The sequence below is a fragment of the Rattus rattus genome, chromosome X, assembly GCF_011064425.1.
Source record: "Rattus rattus isolate New Zealand chromosome X, Rrattus_CSIRO_v1, whole genome shotgun sequence".
Classification (NCBI taxonomy): domain Eukaryota; kingdom Metazoa; phylum Chordata; class Mammalia; order Rodentia; family Muridae; genus Rattus; species Rattus rattus.
In genome coordinates, this window is record NC_046172.1 from 10,975,179 (window position 1) to 10,993,882 (window position 18,704).

At 39.6% G+C, this 18,704-nt stretch overlaps 1 protein-coding gene across 1 annotated transcript in view; it reads right to left on the reverse strand.

Annotated features, from left to right (window-relative positions):
* Positions 1-18,704, reverse strand: part of Otc (ornithine carbamoyltransferase) — a 79,914-nt gene that overhangs the window by 42,922 nt on the left and 18,288 nt on the right. The window contains 1 exon segment of the mRNA XM_032889894.1: positions 6,365-6,452. Within this exon segment, the coding sequence (XP_032745785.1) occupies positions 6,365-6,452 (88 nt within the window).

An 18,704-nucleotide genomic window follows, 5' to 3' on the forward strand; every position in this document is an offset into this window, starting at 1 on the left:
AGTATTTAGAATGAAATTCAAGGGCCTGCACATAATAGGCAAATGCTTGGTCACCGAGTTGTACCTTCAACCCTCCTTTTGTAATCTTCACTTAGAGGTTTTAGTTGCCAGAAATCTTGGCCATGAAGCGTTCACCTCCTAAAGTGTCATCAAACATGTATGCGAAATTGAGAATTGTCAGCATACCAGCTTCCCCCAAATGCCACTGGGCGGCTTAGTCCCATTGTTTTCATTGACCCACCTTCAGACTAGACAGTATGCAACTAAGGCTTCGTTAAGAGGGGATTTAGCCTCAATATCGTGTGTAATAATACAACATTATCTTGTATAATATATCAGGTTTATATCATTATAAATCAAGAAGAAAAGAAGTAGAATATTTTTCATTGATTGTAAAATCTTCCTTGGGGCACTTTTCTATTGTGGACTAATCTTTAAGATCTCACTTGACCCTAAATATGATTTTTAATGTAGGAAACATGTGTAACAGGAGAGCTAAATGTGAAAACCATTCAGAAGAGCAAAAAGGCAATCTGCAAAAAAAAATCGAATAAAGGTGTTTGAAAGCACATATCCGGTATGGGGTCAAAATGCCAACTATTTGGGAACTCTTACAACTCAATAATGAAACAAATTCTAATTTTCAAAATGGACACTTGAGTGAACATTTCTGCAAAGAAGCTATATGCTGGTCAACACGTATGTCCCACAAGCATGTCCAACAGTGATCCTAAGGGAAATGCAAATCAAAACCACCCTACGCTATAATGTCACACCTGTTAGAATGGATGGCATCAAAAAGACAAAAGAGAAGTGGAAGCGAAGGGGGGAACTGCCAAAAAGTCTTGTGTACTGGGTGGGAATGTAAATAGGTGTAGGAATTAGGGCGAGGAAGAAGGCATGCTCTCAGAATATTAAAAATGGTGCTTAGCATAGCCTGTGATGCTGACAATTCTGGCTACTTATTGAAAATAACTGAAATTAGGACTGAAAAGACATTTGTATTTTCATGGCAGCATTAGCCATAAGAATTGAGACAGGGGAGCCACCAGAGCAACACACGAGTGGACAATGAAAATGTGGTAGATGAACGCAATGGAGTATCAGTCAGCCTTCAGCGCGAGGAGATCCCGCCATTTGCAGAAGCATACCTACGCCTGGAAGACATTATGCCCAGTGAGCTAGGCCAGCCACAGAAGACCACATGGTGCAATTCCCACTCAGAGGACGCATTTGGAAGAGGCAAACTCACAGCAGCACCGAGTAGAAAGGTGCTCTTTAGGGAGTTGAGGAAATAATGGCATGGAAGAAAATCAGAGTTGCCGGTGCATAGGCCTAGACAGCCTGAGGATGTACCAAAAGGATGAATACATTTCAGGGACGTGCCATAGGATGTATCTTGTAATGTTTAGATAGTTATTATTCAGTTTTTCCATTCCCTCATTGATTCTTTTGTTTTGATTTTCTGAAGCAGTCTTTCTAGGTAGCCCAGACAGTCCTCGAACATCCAAGTGCTGAGACTATAGTCACATGGTATACATGGCTTTATTTAATTTTCCTCCCCTTAGTAAGATTGAAGATACACATATTTATATACACATAATTTGTATACATGTATTTTAGACTTAAAAATATATTTATCTGCCAACTTTAGGACATTTCAGGTTTCCCTACTGCTGCTGTCACAGGCATTTTTCTCCATAAGTTCATTCTTTATGTGATGCTCTTCCTATCGCTCTTTCTATCTGGCTCTGTCTTTTAAGAGAGCTTGTGTGTCACATGCAGACTTGACCATCCCAGGTAAGGTAGCAATGGCACCAATGGCAGGTCACCCTGCCTTCTCTTCATCCTAGCACATCTTCCAATCTACTCTTATTTATTTAACAAAGTAATAGCATATATTCCTACCCCATAAAAGATCTTGTTCGACATAATCAACATTTGATTCTTAATGCTAAAAAAATGATTGCTTTAAAAAAGAAACTGGCATGTAGCAACCGTTTTGAAAAAATTAAATCGTTTAAAAGAATGAGTGATATTCTGGAAACTGCGTTTAACACATACATGAGAACGGCCAGTTTTGCTTTCAGTGGCTACATCTCTTGAATCCCCTCCCCGGTTTCATCTTCCAGCAACACACAGGCACTTTTTATTGTCCCAGGCCCCCAAAGCAGCCAGACAGGTAGATTGGAAAAGCAGTTGCCATCAATCAGTGTCAGCCGTGCACTGTTCTCTTGACTAGAAAGGGCGAGTACTGTCATTCAAACGCCACACAATGCCATTGCATCTTCCAAAGTTAACTTCCACAAAAGGCAAAGGATCCAATTGCTAAGGTTTGCTCAGTGCACATTGCAGAGTTGATGCCATTAAGATTCACTTCCCTCCTCCACCCTTCCAATTGCTTCACTGGAAGGCAGTGGATTTCTTTTGTCTTTTTCAATTTGAGTTTATTGAATTTCTGAATCTCAGAATACCTTGTTTGTCAGATAGTTTGGCAGATTAAGCAGTCATGGGATACACAGAAGAAAGTCACATTTCTACAATAACTGCTACTCTTTTCTGGCAGCCCATCTCCCAGCCCTGTTTCTTCTTACATTTGGAATACATGTATTCTCTTTTTACTCTAATTGCATCTGCCCTTGAGATACGGCCTTCCACAGTTCTCTCACAGGGAGCCTGTGGAGTTTCTTTTTTAAACCACTGAGTGAATGCATACTTCTCCAGCTCTCAATGTCACCCAAGGTTCTTATGTTCACTGGCATGGAAATATGTGTACTTGGATCGACTTTTAATGCAATTTGCCTAATGGCTAACCTATACACATCCCAAGAGCAGAAATAAACGCGCGCGCACACACACACACACACACACACACACACACACACACACACACAGACAGAGACAGAGAGACAGAGAGACAGAGACAGAGAGACGGAGAGACAGAGAGACAGAGAGACAAAGACAGAGAGAGACATCTGCTCGGACTCACAGTCTCGCATGCCGCATGCACACACACAATCTGGAATAATTTAACCACCATTACATTTCACCTTTTACAATCAGCCATTGTCATGACATTATGTGACTCCCCTCTTATTATCCATCTTTATTTACACAGTTTATTAGTCAATTCACAGCACAACAGCCTAGATTCCCCACACCTCTTCATAACACCCACTCTCTCTCCTGTGTATGTGAAATATGCATATTTTCCTGTGTGTGTGTGTGTGTGTGTGTGTGTGTGTGTGTGTGTGTGTGTGTGTGTGTTGTTGTATGTGTGTACACCTATGGGTTACTGTCTGTCCCCTCATTATCCAGAGGCAGTCCTTCCTTTATCTCTCCTCCTCTTCTGGGACAAATACTCCTGTTCCTTCTCTCTTGTTCCCTTCCCCTTTTCCCTCAACTTATATCTCCTGTCTTTGTCTCTTATTCTCTGCCCTCTGGGACAAATAAGTCTCCTGTGTACTGAGAATTTGGTCTTGGGGTGTCTTATGCTGAAACCAGTTATTTCAATATGTGCAGATGTTTACTTTGGACCACACTTCTGGTTAGGGATAATTACTTTATATGTATTATACATTACATACATGTTGGTGAATTTTAGGGTTGGTGGGAAGTCTCCATGGGAAAAGGCACTTGGCTGCCAAGTCTGATGACCTGATTTCAATCTTAAGAATCTACAGTATGGAATGAGAAAACCAACTCCCACAGGTTGTTCTCTGATCTCCACATGCTGCGCTCTCTCTCTCTCTCTCTCTCTCTCTCTCTCTCTCTCTCTCTCTCTCTCTCTCTCTCTCCCCATACACAAATAAAAGGAAGAGATAACATCATCTCCCTCCCCCAAAAGTGAACCTTAAGCATTGGAAGTCCTTCATTTAATACAGGAAACAATGTTGTAAAACTTTTAGTTAACAAAGCAAAGCAACGATCTAAACTAAGACTGGCTCTTGAAATAACATCTGGGAACTTACTTTGGGGGAGTTTCCACTATCGCCAGGAACTGAGAACACTGTGCCTAAAATGTTCTTATAAACAATATGATTTGAAGTAAACACATGCTTTCTGTTGGGGGGATGGGGCAGGAATTTGATTACATGCCAGGTAGGGTGTGCTAATATGACAAGTCTTCAGCAAAAATTGAGAGGTGAGTCTACTATGGGCCTCTTTTTGTCACTAGTTCATATATTGTGTCACTTGGCCTTGCTCAAGGAATTAAGTATATCCTGTATGGTTCCACAAGAACAGGTTTGGAAGCTTACACCCGACTTCTCCTGAACTCTACTGCATGTATCAGTTTCATTGCTGATAGTATTTGGTATTTCATTGTTAAAAATCAATCATAATCACAGGTATGTCTGTGTTGAGTCCTGTGAGGGTTAATATAGCAAGTCAGCAAAGACCAAACCTCAGGAATGTCTTGGTGAACTCCAACAAGCCAGGAGTTTTTCCATGGATTGAAGCAGCATCCATGGGTCATTAAGCAGCCAGGTGTCATTAGTTCTGTGTGCCATGGCTTCTTTGTCTAAAAAACTGGGCCAATAACATTTATTTCACAGAAGTTCACCACAAGAGGTCTGTGACATATTGAAGACATATTGTTGAAGAAGTAACTATTACTTCTATTTAACCTTTTAGGTTGGGTTTAGTGATCAGACAGAATTATATGGATCCAATTTTATCCTTATTCTACCATACACAGTAATAGAAGTGATCGTAAGAACTCAAAAGGTCACAGTTCTGTTGAAGCTTGTGAATAGATTGCTTTGCTCAGGATATATGTAGAGCTTCTCTAATGCCTCATGGGCTGTGGGGACTGCTTGGAGAGGAGGCAAAGAAAAAAACATGTTGATATCCATTCCCGGCTCACAATTATGGTTAGTTGTTTGACTCTTGCTTTGAGCACCCTTAAGTGTCCATTTATTCCTGGGCCCTCGTCTTGTTCTAGCTGCCAGTCTGCACTGCTTTGGCTTTGCTTGGATGCTCACTCAGCTGGCTACTGTGGCAACCATTACTTCATACAAGATTTATTCACTGCTGCTCGCCTGGGGCTTTCCGGAGCCCCTCCACGAAAACTGTTCTCCTAAGCGTAGCTTTGTCTTTTTCCTTTCATTTGCTCTGCTTGTTTTGCTTATGAATTAAGTCTGTATTACATTTGTGGAATCAGAATTACTAGGCAAATATAATCTCAGTTAGTAGCATCATACTTGAAAATATGTTCTAATATGTGTTCAGTTAGTCCCCATGTCCCTACTGTCCATGTTTTGGTACTCTCATTGCTTTATATAAAATAATATAACGTCTTCAAACATAAAAGGCTTGAAGATGAGTTGTTGAAATCTCTTGAGCAAGTCAACCAAGGCAAATTTCTCTAGCATATATTGAAAAAAAAAAACAGATATTATCTGGAAAGAGTTGCTTTGCATCATAAATCATTTAGGGGGAAAGTTAGGCTTCTCTACTGTTATGAAACATTTAACAAAGACATTTTCTTTGGATGTATGTGCTAAAGGAGATACAGTCATAAGATTATTACACAGGAAGTCAGAAGAGCTGTGTTTTAAAGTGTCAACATTGTATAGGAGCTAGGGTCCTTTTGCCCCAGCTTTCCTCTAGCTGAGTGTGACCTATTAGTATTGGGGTATCTAATGTTTACTTCTGGTCTCAGAGGGCACCAGGCATTGTATTGTGCACAGAAATAGAAACAAAGTCATTCATACACATAAAATAAAAAATAAATTGCTAAGAAATAAGAATTAAACATTGCCCTTGCTAGTTCTTTTTTAATCAACTTGCTAGAAGCTAGAGTCTAATGGGAAGCAGAACCTCAGTAGAGAAAATGCTTTCATCAGCTTGGGTGTAGGGGACTTTTCTTGATTGCCAATCAATAGAAGAGGGCTCCACGCAGTGTGAGTGATGCTACTCCTGGGCGGGTGCTCCTGGATGGTTTAAGACAGCAGCTTGGGCAAGCCATTAAACAGCATTCTTCTACGGCCTCTGCCTCAGTTCCTGCATCCTAGTTTGTCTTCAGTTCCTGCCCTGTTTATTTTTTTTCATTTGGTTAGGAAAAGGTTTATTTCATCTTAAAATGGAATTGCATGGACTTTAAGATGAAATAACCCTTTTCTGCCCAAAATGCTTTACCTTGGTCTTTATTATAGCAATGGGGGCAAACTAAGGGACTTATAGAAAGGGGCTACAGAATGAAAGAGAGGCATTTTGAACAATACATAGTCTGGTAAAGGGGAGAAGGTGCAAAAGACACTATGAGGGGAAAGCATTATTTAAGGAGAAGCATCATATTCTTTTTTAAACTAACCCATCAGACCTTGAAATAAACTTTGGAAAGAAGAAAAGTTTTACAAACCGAGCTGTGTCCGTGAGACTTTCATTCACACCCAAGTGAATGTCTTGTGTGGTAAGAAAAGAAGGATGTCCTCCCAGAAGAGCGAAGCCTACAAGTAAGAAAAAGACAGTAATTATTTGAAGGAAAGTAAAAGAACTAAGAGGCAAAACAAAATTCTGAGGCACTGGCACTAGCATCATCTATCTCAATCAAAAAATCTTCACCTCAAATCTCTTCAACCTCTCTGATAGGAAATTCCCAAGCATAACAAAATGATAAATTGGTGGATGAATATGGAATTTTGTGCCAAAATATACTTAACTTACTTTTAACTTACTATACTTAACATGCTTATATCTCTCTCCTATTTTTTTCAAGAGGTAGCAATAATGGAACACTACTCTCTTTGGGGAACTATGCCTACTTTTAAACTCTTCAAATTATAAAAAGATCTCCTTCTAGGAGTACAGAGAAATAAGCCGAAGCTATATAGGATACCCTGGACTATAGTGGGTATTAATCAATAATAAAAAAGAATGAACCTTCAGAAACACTATGCTAAATGAAAGAGTAAATACTTAGCGTTGGAAAATGTCTAGGAGTAAGTATTGGGAATAGGAGGATTACAAATAGCTGTTGCCACAGCATGGGACGATAGAATATTTTACATTTTCCTAGAGCTTCCAGGTTACACAGACATGCACATTTGTCAACATTGAAGGGAATATTTAATATCTTCATTTTCTACACATAAATAATACTTTAAGTTCTTAAAGTTTCCAAAAAATAAAGCAAGTGCTGAGGTGGTGGTTTAAAGTCACTGAGAGATAACGTGTTACTGGCCTTCTTCGTCTTCTAATAAAGACAAAGCTAAGCACCAAGTAGGACATTACCTCCCTGCGTTCCCACTGTCTTTGCACGTCTAGTGTATTACAGATGCCTGTGTACAGGAGCCTGGCTCCTACCCTCTTCTCAAAACACATTCTATTGATGGGGTGAAGAGGACTAGACCCACAGGAGTCTGCCTCAAGCCACAGCAAACTCTGAGGACAACCAGCAGAGGCTTTTGCTATAGGATCTGAGGGAAATCTGCGAGAGATGGTAGCAGCTGGCCAGAACTTTACTGTGCCTTCTGAGAAAGAGTCCGTGTGCAGAAGTGCTCCAGTATACAAATGAGAGGCCAAGAAGCATAATTTCAAGATTAATACTTGTCTGAAGTATTTTGCAAATATACTTTGCCCTTTATGTCATAATGTGTCAAATTTATGTCCTGGAAAACACATAACTGTAATAACTTGCTAGTCCCATCTATTGGGGGGATTTATTTTGTGAGAAGGAAATCATTAACCACCCATTGAATTGGGTGAGGAATTCTAGACTTACAAATGGAAGTTTGGCTAAAAATGGAAATTTGACTCAAAGTTTCATGACACTCTTCACTGTTGTATTAACACAATTTGAATAATAATGTTTCAATATGGAATATTTCCTGGCTGGATGAGTTTTTTTTTAATCAATTTGACACAAGTCAGGGTCATCTGTGAACAAGAAACTTCAATTGAGAAAATGCCTCCATAAGATTGGGTTTTAGGCAGGCCTGTAGGGCATTTTTATTAGTGATTGGTGCAAGAGGACCCAGCCCATTATGGGTAGTGTCATTCCCGGGGTAGTGATCCTAAGTTCTATAAGAAAGCAGGCTGGGCAAGCCAGAAGGAGGAAGTCAGTAAGCAGGTCCATTTCATGCCTCTGCATCAACTTCTGTTTCTGGATTCCTGCCTTGCATGCCTGCCCTGAATTCATTTCACGATGAATTTTGACTTGACAGTTCTAATTATTATGAAATAAGCCATTTCTTCCCCAAGATGTTTTACACAGTTATTTTTACAACAATAGAAACCCAAACCAGGACAGAGTGTTATTAAATATTAAGGAATCATTTTGTTAATGATTGCAGCTGAGGAAAATAGGCTTTAACAATATTAAGGAATATTTTGGGGATAAAATGTCATAGTTTTAATTTCACTAAAAAATACTTCATCAGTGAGAGGAAGTAGATAAACTAAGGCAAACAATATGCTAACAATTGTTAAGATTGATATAAGCAGTATTGTGTGTTTTTATGCTAATCTTTCTACATTTGTATTTACTTGAAAACTTCTATTATAAAAACAAAAGCATTAAAAGCTACAATAACCATCCTTTATGTTGCTATGTCTGTCATTGTACAAGAAGTCAGTGTGCCCTGAATTTTAAAATACAAATCAAGAGCACTTGCTGCCACTTTGTACACCTATCTCCATTGATTTTCCCCTGAGAAATAGTCCAGTAGATGCTATTGAAAGAATTTTATAAAATATAACTCTTTGCGTTCCTGTAACATATTCTAGTGGTGAAGGACTGACTATAAAGGGAGTAAGTAAGCAGAATATATTATAGATTATATACTGATAAGGATTATAAAGTCCGAGTAAGAAAGGATGACAGGGAATGTAAGAGTGCAATTGCCATTTTAAGTGCCAAGGTCACTGAAGCCACACTGAGTGAGGGACATTTGCATGAAGGTTGAGGAATTCGTGAGTGTGAACCCGAGAAACATAAGATGGGGAAGACTAGTTACCTGTCTTGCGCAGTGGTCACAAATGGCTGATATAAGACATAGCAAGAAAGTGGGCTGGAAAATAAAGGGTGTGTGACAAGTAGAAGGTGGGAAGAAAAGGCAAAAACTGATTTTTGCCTGAGGAAAATGGAAATCTATGGAAGGTTGGAACAGATGAATGGCACAACTAGGATTTGGTTTTAGTGGAATATATAAATAAATGGTCAACATCAAGGAGAACAGTTAGGAGAGACATTTGTAAAATTTGGATGAAAATTCACAACTCAGACTAGAATGACTGCAGCTGAAGTGGTAAGAAAGCGGTTGTATGACTGATATATAAGTATTTTGAAAGTAGCCCCAGTATTCAACTGTTGGTCCTATTTCCTACCTCAATGAGAATATTACAGCTATCAGAAACCTTCCACTTGCCAACATCTGTATCCATGTATTCTGCTTCACTTATTTATCACTAAGCATAGATGAACTTCTCACCTCTTGTGTTTCCCTGTCTCTTCCTACTGTCTTATTGACATGTCCAATTCACCTGCATTCTTTAGATCTTTACCAGAAATGCTTAACAATCTCTGTGTCACCTTTGCCTCATGCTTCCATTCACATATTTGAGGTCAACCCTTTTACACTTGATCTTAGCCAAAAGGCCGAGAAGCGATGAGGTCAACCCTTTTGAGCCGTCATGAACATTACCGATTCTTTATCTCTTAGGTCTTAACCTCCAAGAGCCATACTCAATAGTTAATGAAAACACTTTTCCTTGGCACCCCATTCACCTTCAAGAATAAGTTAATTCTTTGCTCCTCTCCAATCAGCCCCCTTTTTCTCGTCTTCTCATTTCCATCAAACTTGGCTCTATAAAACTTTGCTAGTCACCATGGAAACAAAACTCCTCTCATCAACATTACCATGACCATTCTTTCATCATTTTACCCTTCTTTTTTCTCAATCTTTTCAAAAAAGCTGTGCACCAGTCTCTTCTGGATCAAAATTCATTCTAAAAGCCTCAGGATATCACACCTTCTTGGTTTCATATTCACACTGGTAATTTTCCTTGTTGGTCTTGTTACTTGAAAGTGAATGTAGTACCTTATTGAAACACCCTTGATTTCTGGTTTCTCCTATTTTCCATGACTTGTAAACATTGGAGCATCCCAGGGTCAATTCTTGGTCCTCTTCTCTCAATCTACAGTCACTATATCAAGTTCCATGTCCCCGAATGCTATCTCTATAATGATGACCCTTAAACATATGTATTCTGGGTCTTATATGGAAACTCCAGACTTACACTGAACTTCTTTTACAGTATCTTTCCTTGTACATCTAACAAAGATCGCAATCTCAATACCAGCAGTAATGAAGGTCTGTTCATTCCCTTTCAGCACATTCCACCTGCAGCTTTCTTTATTGCTCAGGTAGAGATCTTGAAGTCACTCTTAGGCTCTATCTTTTGGCAAGCAAATTTAATCTCTTTGGATCTCCTTTCAAAGTGTATTTAAAACCTGTCCTTGTTTGATTTGCCTGAAGTTATCTGTATTTTTGATGCTAATTCCACTGCCCCAAGGACAGCTGCCTAGTCACACACAGAACTCAGGTGACTTCACCCAGAACCTTCTCCCATTGAATTTGTAAAGTACAGGTGAGGGCAGGTACAGGAAAGAAGGAGGCCTGTCATTGGAGGAGAAGGAAGGATGGGCGGGAGAGAAGTTTGAAGGAAGAGGAGGAGACTAGAGGAAAAAGGAGAGACAGGAAGAGGAGAGGGTGAGAAGCCATGGCAGGTGATGTTAAGATTCTGCACTGTGTATTTACAGGTTGTTATTAGTGTTCCTAAGGGATGGATGGTACTGGGCTTTGTATGTTTAAGTGGCCAATTATATCTTATCAATTGGGTCCAAGATTATTGTGTTGTGTGTTCTTTTATGTGAGGGTTTGAGTATAGGAAAGTGTGTGGCATTGACAAGAGACACTGGGCGCTGAGGATTGGGGATGTGTTTCGCCAAGATATCTAGCAGATATCTTGGGACACTACGGTGCCAGAGCTAGTGGGGTAAAGACAACTTTACTGTTTTATTTTATATTTTTACAACAACAGTCCCTCCTAGGTTGCTCATTACTAATACACTGATTCTAGACTTCCGCCCGTCTCCATGTCTTACCACTGATGCACTTCACTGTATTTGTCTTGTTTTCATACCCCTTACACACACAGTCTATTTTCAGTAGAGTAGTAACTTATAAAAGGCAACTTAGACTGGGGTCCTCCTTTCCCCAGTAATCTCAGGTGACTTTTCTATTTCATCCAGGGTAAAAGCACCAATACTATTAATGGTGCAAACCTTTCTGCTTCATCATGAGACCTATTAATTCTTTGTGCTGAAAGTATCTATATTTATTCAACATATTCTATTGTTTGCATATTTATTATGTCTTTTATTTGTTGTCTCTCTACCTACTAGAAAGTAAGTTGCATGAGGGCAGGGTGTTTCCCATGCTTTGTTTACTGTGAATCGACTCACAAACATTTAATATAAAGATGTCAAATGCTAAGTGTATCAGGAATGTTTGTTGAATGCATTGATGGATAAAGGAAGGGCATTGACTCTGGAGATAGGGCCCATTCTGAAACTGAGAGCTCTTGCTCTTTTCATCTCCATCAAACATCTCCATGGTGTTGACGGAAGGAGCAGAAATTTCAAATCTGTTAAGTCAACTACTTCTGTGAAGTCGGTGATGGCTGTAAATGATGATCGTTTCTGAGCTCTACATTTGCATATAAACATGCGAAGTTAACCTAAACAGAGTTGAATACTGAATACTCATCAAGAAAATCTTTACTGTGCACCTCAACCATATGTCAGGCCAAATGGTAAGCACTACTAAGGGTTGAGACTGTGAAGGAAGAGGGTAAAGGAAGTCGAAGGACTCTGAAAAGAGAGCTCATTTGGTAAACTGCTTGCTTATGTGAGCATGAAGACCTTAATATCAGGCCTAGAACCCATGTAAAATACAACTGGATATGGTGGTATGTGTTTATCATCCCAGTGCTGGGCAGGTTAGACATGTAGATCCTCAAGGCTTAATGGCCAATCAGCCTAGCCTATCTTGCAAAGTCCAATCCAGTGAGATGATTGGCCTCATAAGAAGAAACAAATAAAAAGGTGGATAGTGAGTGAGGAACGATACCATAGGTTGTACTGTGCCTTGCGCATGGATATACATTCATGTACTCATTCACACACAAACATCCAAGCACATGGGAAATATACACATATACATACAAAGGAAAGTTCAAGACTGCTCGTCATGTCTGGTTCACACTGTAGCCTATCAGGTAGAAGTCATTCTGTTGCAGCAACTTGGAACTAATTTGATATCTTTACACTTTCTTCTTTGTGTTACAACGTAGACTTCATATCTGGTATGAACATGAGTGACAGAAGTCGGAAGAGCAGGTCACAGAAAGCCTTTTAAGAAGGTTTTAGCTCATGAGAAAGGCCAAAGGTGTAGGGCCTGTCTTAATGTTTCTATTGCTGTGGTAAAACCAATGACCATAATCAACTTGGGGGAAGAAGAGTTTGTTTCATCTTGGACCTGTCACATCATTTTCCACTGCTGAGGGAAGTCAGGGAAAATACTCAAACAGGGCAGATGCAGACACCAGAGGAGGAGTGCTGCTTACTGGCTTGCTCCTCGTGGCTTACTCAGTCTGCTTTCTTATAGCACCCTGGACCACCAACCAGCCCAGGGATGGCACCAATCCCACTGGGTTGAGCCCTCTCACATCAATCACTAATCAAGAAAATGCCCTACAGCATAGCCTACAGGAAAATATTATGGGAGCATTTTCTCAATTAAGAATTCCTTCATTCCAAATGACTCCGTGTCAAGCTTGATGTAAAATGGGTTGGATAGCGATCCCGAAACTCGGACCCCTATCCAAAGGCATAAGTCAACTAATTTATCAGGCCTGGGTCATGACAATTCAAAGGGGTTAAAGATTTGAGAACCTCATGGCAGCTTCTGACAGAGGAGAGGACAGATGGATGGCTTTCCACTCTCCCACCACTCTTCCTTCAGACTAATCTTTCCACTTCTTACATTTGCTCCAGCTTTCATAGCAGCTATTTTTGTTCAATGTTTTTTCTCCTGTTAATTTCTCACTTTTGGTTTGAGAAAATGCAGTAGATCTTGGGTTGCTCCTTGTTTTCTTTGTATATTCACATGGGCTTGGGAACACGGGATGTAAGTAAGAATTCATTCAGTATAAATAGGAGGGATCTGATGATGTCTCTTGCCGGTAGAACTGAGGCCATCATTAACCTCTCTATGGTTTGCCATCATAGCTTCCGAATAGCATCCCGCTTTCTGTATTTGTGTCTATGTAAAATTGATCAATTTGAGCAGCTGCTGCAGTACCTTCAATTTCACCTTGAAAGTGACATGGCCATGTTGAATAATGGGAAGAACCATTGCTTGGAATTCCCCGTGCATTTTTCTATCAGCTACTGCATTTACTACGATTATAAAAAAAGGATCGTTCTATCAGCCCAATTAATTTACAAGAAAAGAATCCAATTGCCAGTAATACACAGGAGAATTGCCTAGTTTGCCAGGGAGGCAGACACTGAGGGATGTGGAATGAATGATCGAAAACTACACACAGAGACAGAGACATTGTCTTACCAACGTAATGCAGAGCAAAGAAGCAGACACAAAAGAGCACATGCTGAATGGTTCTTTCAATATAAAGGTTGAAATCAGGCAGCGCTCATCTGTGGTAGTAGAAACCTAGATAATGGTTACCCTTGGATGTACAGCGGCTTGAAGAAAAAGCAGGCTTGATGCAAAGGGCTTCTGAGTACCATTAACGTTCTGTTTTGGGAGTATTTGTAACATTAATGTATTTATTATAAGAATCTGCTGATCGCTTCTCGGCCTTTTGGCTAAGATCAAGAATCTGCTGAACTATCATATACTTATTGCCATGCACATTTCTCTGTAAGTTTGTTAGACTTTAAAATACATGTTTCAAAAGTAATTAATGGGAGTGGATAACGTTCCGGGATCCCTGGATCTCAGGCTTAAGATGGAATCCTCAAGTACTAAACGAAGAATCAGCTCATCCCAGGGAATGGTACAATTCTGTCCTAGTAATAGACGACTAGATACAATGTATTTTTGTTCTAAATGCCAAGAACATATGTTGTATCTGTTGAGAAAGTCCTATGCACATAGGAAAGTGGGAATGCAATGCTTTAAACAGCAGAACAGTTTTGTCATGCCTTCCACTGGGCTTTGTCATTTTTGTAAACATTTAAGGCAGCTTCTCCCTCTCATTGGTCTGTTCCTGAGTCTGGTTGGCAGCATTCCATGTCCAATTAGATCCTTGGGATTTACTGACGATAATGACCACTACTCTATGAAGCATAAATTTTAAAGGCCAAATAGTCCCGTCCCTGTGCATTTGTTGATAGAGTTTGCAATTTGTTTTAGAGTGCTTCTTTACAGACAACTGTCACCTAACAAAATGCTTAGTACCATTTGGGGCACCGGTTTCACTAGAATAAACTGGGACTATCTCATGCTTCAACTGAACTAGCTATTTTTAAAAATACACTTAATAATAGCATCCATTCACATGTCTGCCATATGCTAGCTCTTTATACGTGGGTCATTTCCAAACCTAGTTCAAAATGCTTTCCTCTCTCTTCCTTCCAGAGCATTGTAGTGAGGATGGAGTAAGATGAACCATATAATTAATATGGAGCACTTGTCACAGAGTCTTTATCAAAAATTACATTGTAGACTCATTCTTACCATTACTGACAGATTTAGTACACAGTTATGGAGGAAATTATTGAAGGATATTTCAATATCAAGCATAATATTTAAACAGAGATAATTGTAGAACAACCAAAACATATTCATTTAAAAATTAAAAATTGAAAAGTTCCCATATATTAATTCTTTTGGTAGCTTGGAAAAAGACTGTCTCTCTTTTTATTCTCCATCTTTATTAAATTGGGTATTTATTTACATTTCAATTGTTATTCCCTTCCTGGTTTCCGGACCAATATCCCCCTAGTCCCTACCCCTCCCCTTCTCTATGGGTGTTCCCCTCCCCATCCTCCCCCATTACCGCCCTCCCCCCAACAATCACGTTCACTGGGGGTTCAGTCTTGGCAGGACCAAGGGCTTCCCCTTCCACTGGTGCTCTTACTAGGCTATTCATTGCTACCTATGAGGTTGGAGCCCAGGGTCAGTCCATGTGTAGTCTTGGGGTAGTGGCTTAGTCCCTGGAAGCTCTGGTTGCTTGGCATTGTTGTTCATATGGGGTTTCAAGCCCCTTCAAGCTCTTTCAGTCCTTTCTCTGATTCCTCCAATGGGGGTGCCATTCTCAGTTCAGTGGTTTGCTGCTGGCATTCGCCTATGTATTTGCCATATTCTGGCTGTGTCTCTCAGGAGAGATCTACATCCAATTCCTGTCAGCCTGCACTTCTTTGCTTCATCCATCTTATCTAGTTTGGTGGCTGTATATGTATGAGCCACATGTGGGGCAGGCTCTGAATGGGTGTTCCTTCCGTCTCTGTTCTAAACTTTGCCTCCCTACTCCCTCTCAAGGGTATTCTTGTTCCCTTTTTAAAGAAGGAGTGCAGCATTCGCATTTTGGTCATCCTTCTTGAGTTTGATGTGTTCTGTGCATCTACGGTAATTCGAGCATTTGGGCTAATATCCACTTATCAATGAGTGCATACCATGTGTATTTTTCTGTGATTGGGTTACCTCACTCAGGATGATATTTTCCAGTTCCTTCCATTTGCCTATGAATTTCAAAAAGTCATTGTTTTTGATAGCTGAGTAATATTCCATTGTGTAGATGTACCACATTTTCTGTATCCATTCCTCTGTTGAAGGGCATCTGGGTTCTTTCCAGCTTCTGGCTATTATAAATAAGACTGCTATGAACATAGGAGAGCGTGTGTCTTTGTTATATGTTGCAGCATCTTTTGGGTATATGCCGAAGAGAGGTATAGCTGGATCCTCAGGTAGTGCAATATCCAAATTACTGAGGAACCTCTAGACTGATTTCCAGAATGGTTGTACCAGTCTGCAATCCCACCAACAATGGAGGTGTGTTCCTCTTTCTCCACATCCTCGCCAGCATCTGATGTCACCAGATTTTTTGATCTTAGCCATTCTGACTGGTGTGAGGTGGAATCTCAGGTTGTTTTGATTTGCATTTCCCTTATGACTAAATATGTTGAACATTTCTTTAGGTGCTTCTCAGCCATTTGGCATTCCTGGAATTCTTTGTTTAGCTCTGAAGCCCACTTTTTAATAGGGTTATTTGTCTCCCTGCAGCCTAACTTAGTGAGTTCTTTGTATATTTTGGATATAAGCCCTCTGTCAGTTGTAGGATTGGTAAAGATCTTTTCCCAATCTGTTTGTTGCCATTTTGTCCTAACAGCAGTGTCCTTTGCCTTAGAAGCTTTGCAGTTTTATGAGATCCCATTTGTCGATTCTTGATCTTAGAGCATAAGCCATTGGTGTTTTTGTTCAGGAAATTTCTCCAGTGCCCATGTATTCAGATGCTTCCCACTTTTTCTTCTATTAGTTTGGAGGTATCTGGTTTGATGTGAGGTCCTTTGTCCACTTGGACTTAAGCTTTGTACAGGGTGATAAGCATGGATCGATCTGCATTCTTCTACATGTTGACCTCCAGTTGAACCAGCACCATTTGCTGAAAATGCTATCTTTTTTCCATTGGATGGTTTTGGCTCCTTTGTCAAAAATCAAGTGACCATAGGTGTGTGGGTCCATTTCTGGGTCTTCAATTCTATTCCACTGGTCTATCTGCCTGTCTCTGTACCAATACCCTTACAGTTTTTTATCACTGTGCTCTGTGCTGCTTGAGTTCAGGGATAGTGATTCCCCTGAAATCCTTTTTTGTTGTTGAGGATAGTTTTAGCTATCCTGGGTTTTTTGTTATTCCAGATGAATTTGCAAATTGTTCTGTGTCTAACTCTATGAAGAATTGGATTAGAATTTTGAAGGAGATTGCATTGATCATGTAGATCGCTTTTGGTAAAATGCCCATTTTTACTATATTTATCCTGCCAATCCATGGGCATGGGAGATTTTTCCATCTTCTGAGATCTTCAATTTCTTTCTTCAGAGGCTTGAAGTTGTTATCATACAGATCTTTTTGGATACACTCTCTGTGCCCTCTGGTTAGTCTGGCTAATTGTTTATCTATCTTGTTGATTTTTCTCAAAGAACCAACTTTTGGTTCTGTTGATTCTTTCTATGGTCTTTTTTGTTTCTTCTTGGTTGATTTCAGCTCTGAGTTTAATTATTTCCAGGCTTCTACTCCTCCTGGGTGTATTTGTTTCTTTTTGTTCTAGAGCTTTTAGGTGTATTGTCAAGCTGCTAATATATGCTCTCTCACGTTTCTTTCTGTAGGCACTCAGAGCTATGGGTTTTCCTCTTGGAACAGCTTTCATTGTGTCCCATAAGTTGGGTATGTTGTACCTTCATTTTCATTAAATTCTAAGTCTTTAATTTCTTTCTTTATTTCTTCCTTGACAGGTTATCATTAGTGAAGCATTGTTCCTTCCATGTGAACAGGTGGTGTTCTGTCCTTTTTATTTATTGAAGACCAGCTTTAGTATGGTGGTCTGACAAGATGTGCATGGGATTATTTCTATCTTTCTGTATCTGTTGAGGGCCTCTTTTATAAACTGATTATATGGTCAACTTTGGAGAAAGTACTGTGAGGTGGTGAGAAGAAAGTATATCATTTTGTTTTAGGATAGAATGTTCTATAAATATCTGTTAAGTCCATTTGGTTCATGACTTCTCGTAGTCTGTCTATGTCTCTCCTTAATTTGTTTCCTTGATCTGCCCATTGATGAGAGTGGGGTGTTGAAATTTCCTACTATTATTGCGTGAGGTTCAATGTGTGCTTTGAGCTTCAGTAAGGTTTCTTTATGTATGTAGGTGTCCTTGTATTTGGAGCATAGATATTTAGGATTGAGAGTTCATCTTGGTGGATTTTTCCTTTGATGAATATGAAGTGTCCTTCCTTATCTTTTTTGATGACTTTTGGTTGAAAATCCATTTTATTTGATATTAAATTGCTACTCCAGTTTGCTTCTTCACACCATTTGCTTGGAAAGTTGTTTTCCAGCCTTTCACTCTGAGGTAGTGTCAGTCTTTGTCTCTGAGGTGTGTTTCCTATAGGCAGCCAAATGCTGGGTCCTCATTATGTATCCAGTTTGTTAATCTGTGTCTTTTTATTGGGGAATTGAGTCAATTAATGTTGAGACATATTAAGGAATAGTGATTGTTTCTTTCTGTTATATTTGTATTTGGATGCAAGATTATGTTTATGTGCTCGTCTTCTCTTTTGTTTGTTGCAAAACGATTAGTTTCTTGCTTTGTCTAGGGTGTAGCTGGCTTCTTTGTGTCGGACTTTACCATTTATTATCCTTCGTAGGACTGGATTTGTAAAAAGATATTGTGTAAATTTGGTTTTGTCATGGAATATCTTGGTTTCTCCTTCTATGTTAATTGAGAGTTTTGCTAGACACAGTAACCTGGGCTGGCATTTGTGTTCTCTTAGGGTCTGTATGACATCTGTCCAGGATCTTCTGGCCTTCATAGTTTCTGGTGAAAAGTCTGGTGTAATTCTGATAGGTCTGCCTTTATATGTTACTTGGCCTTTTCCCCTTACTGCTTTTAATATTC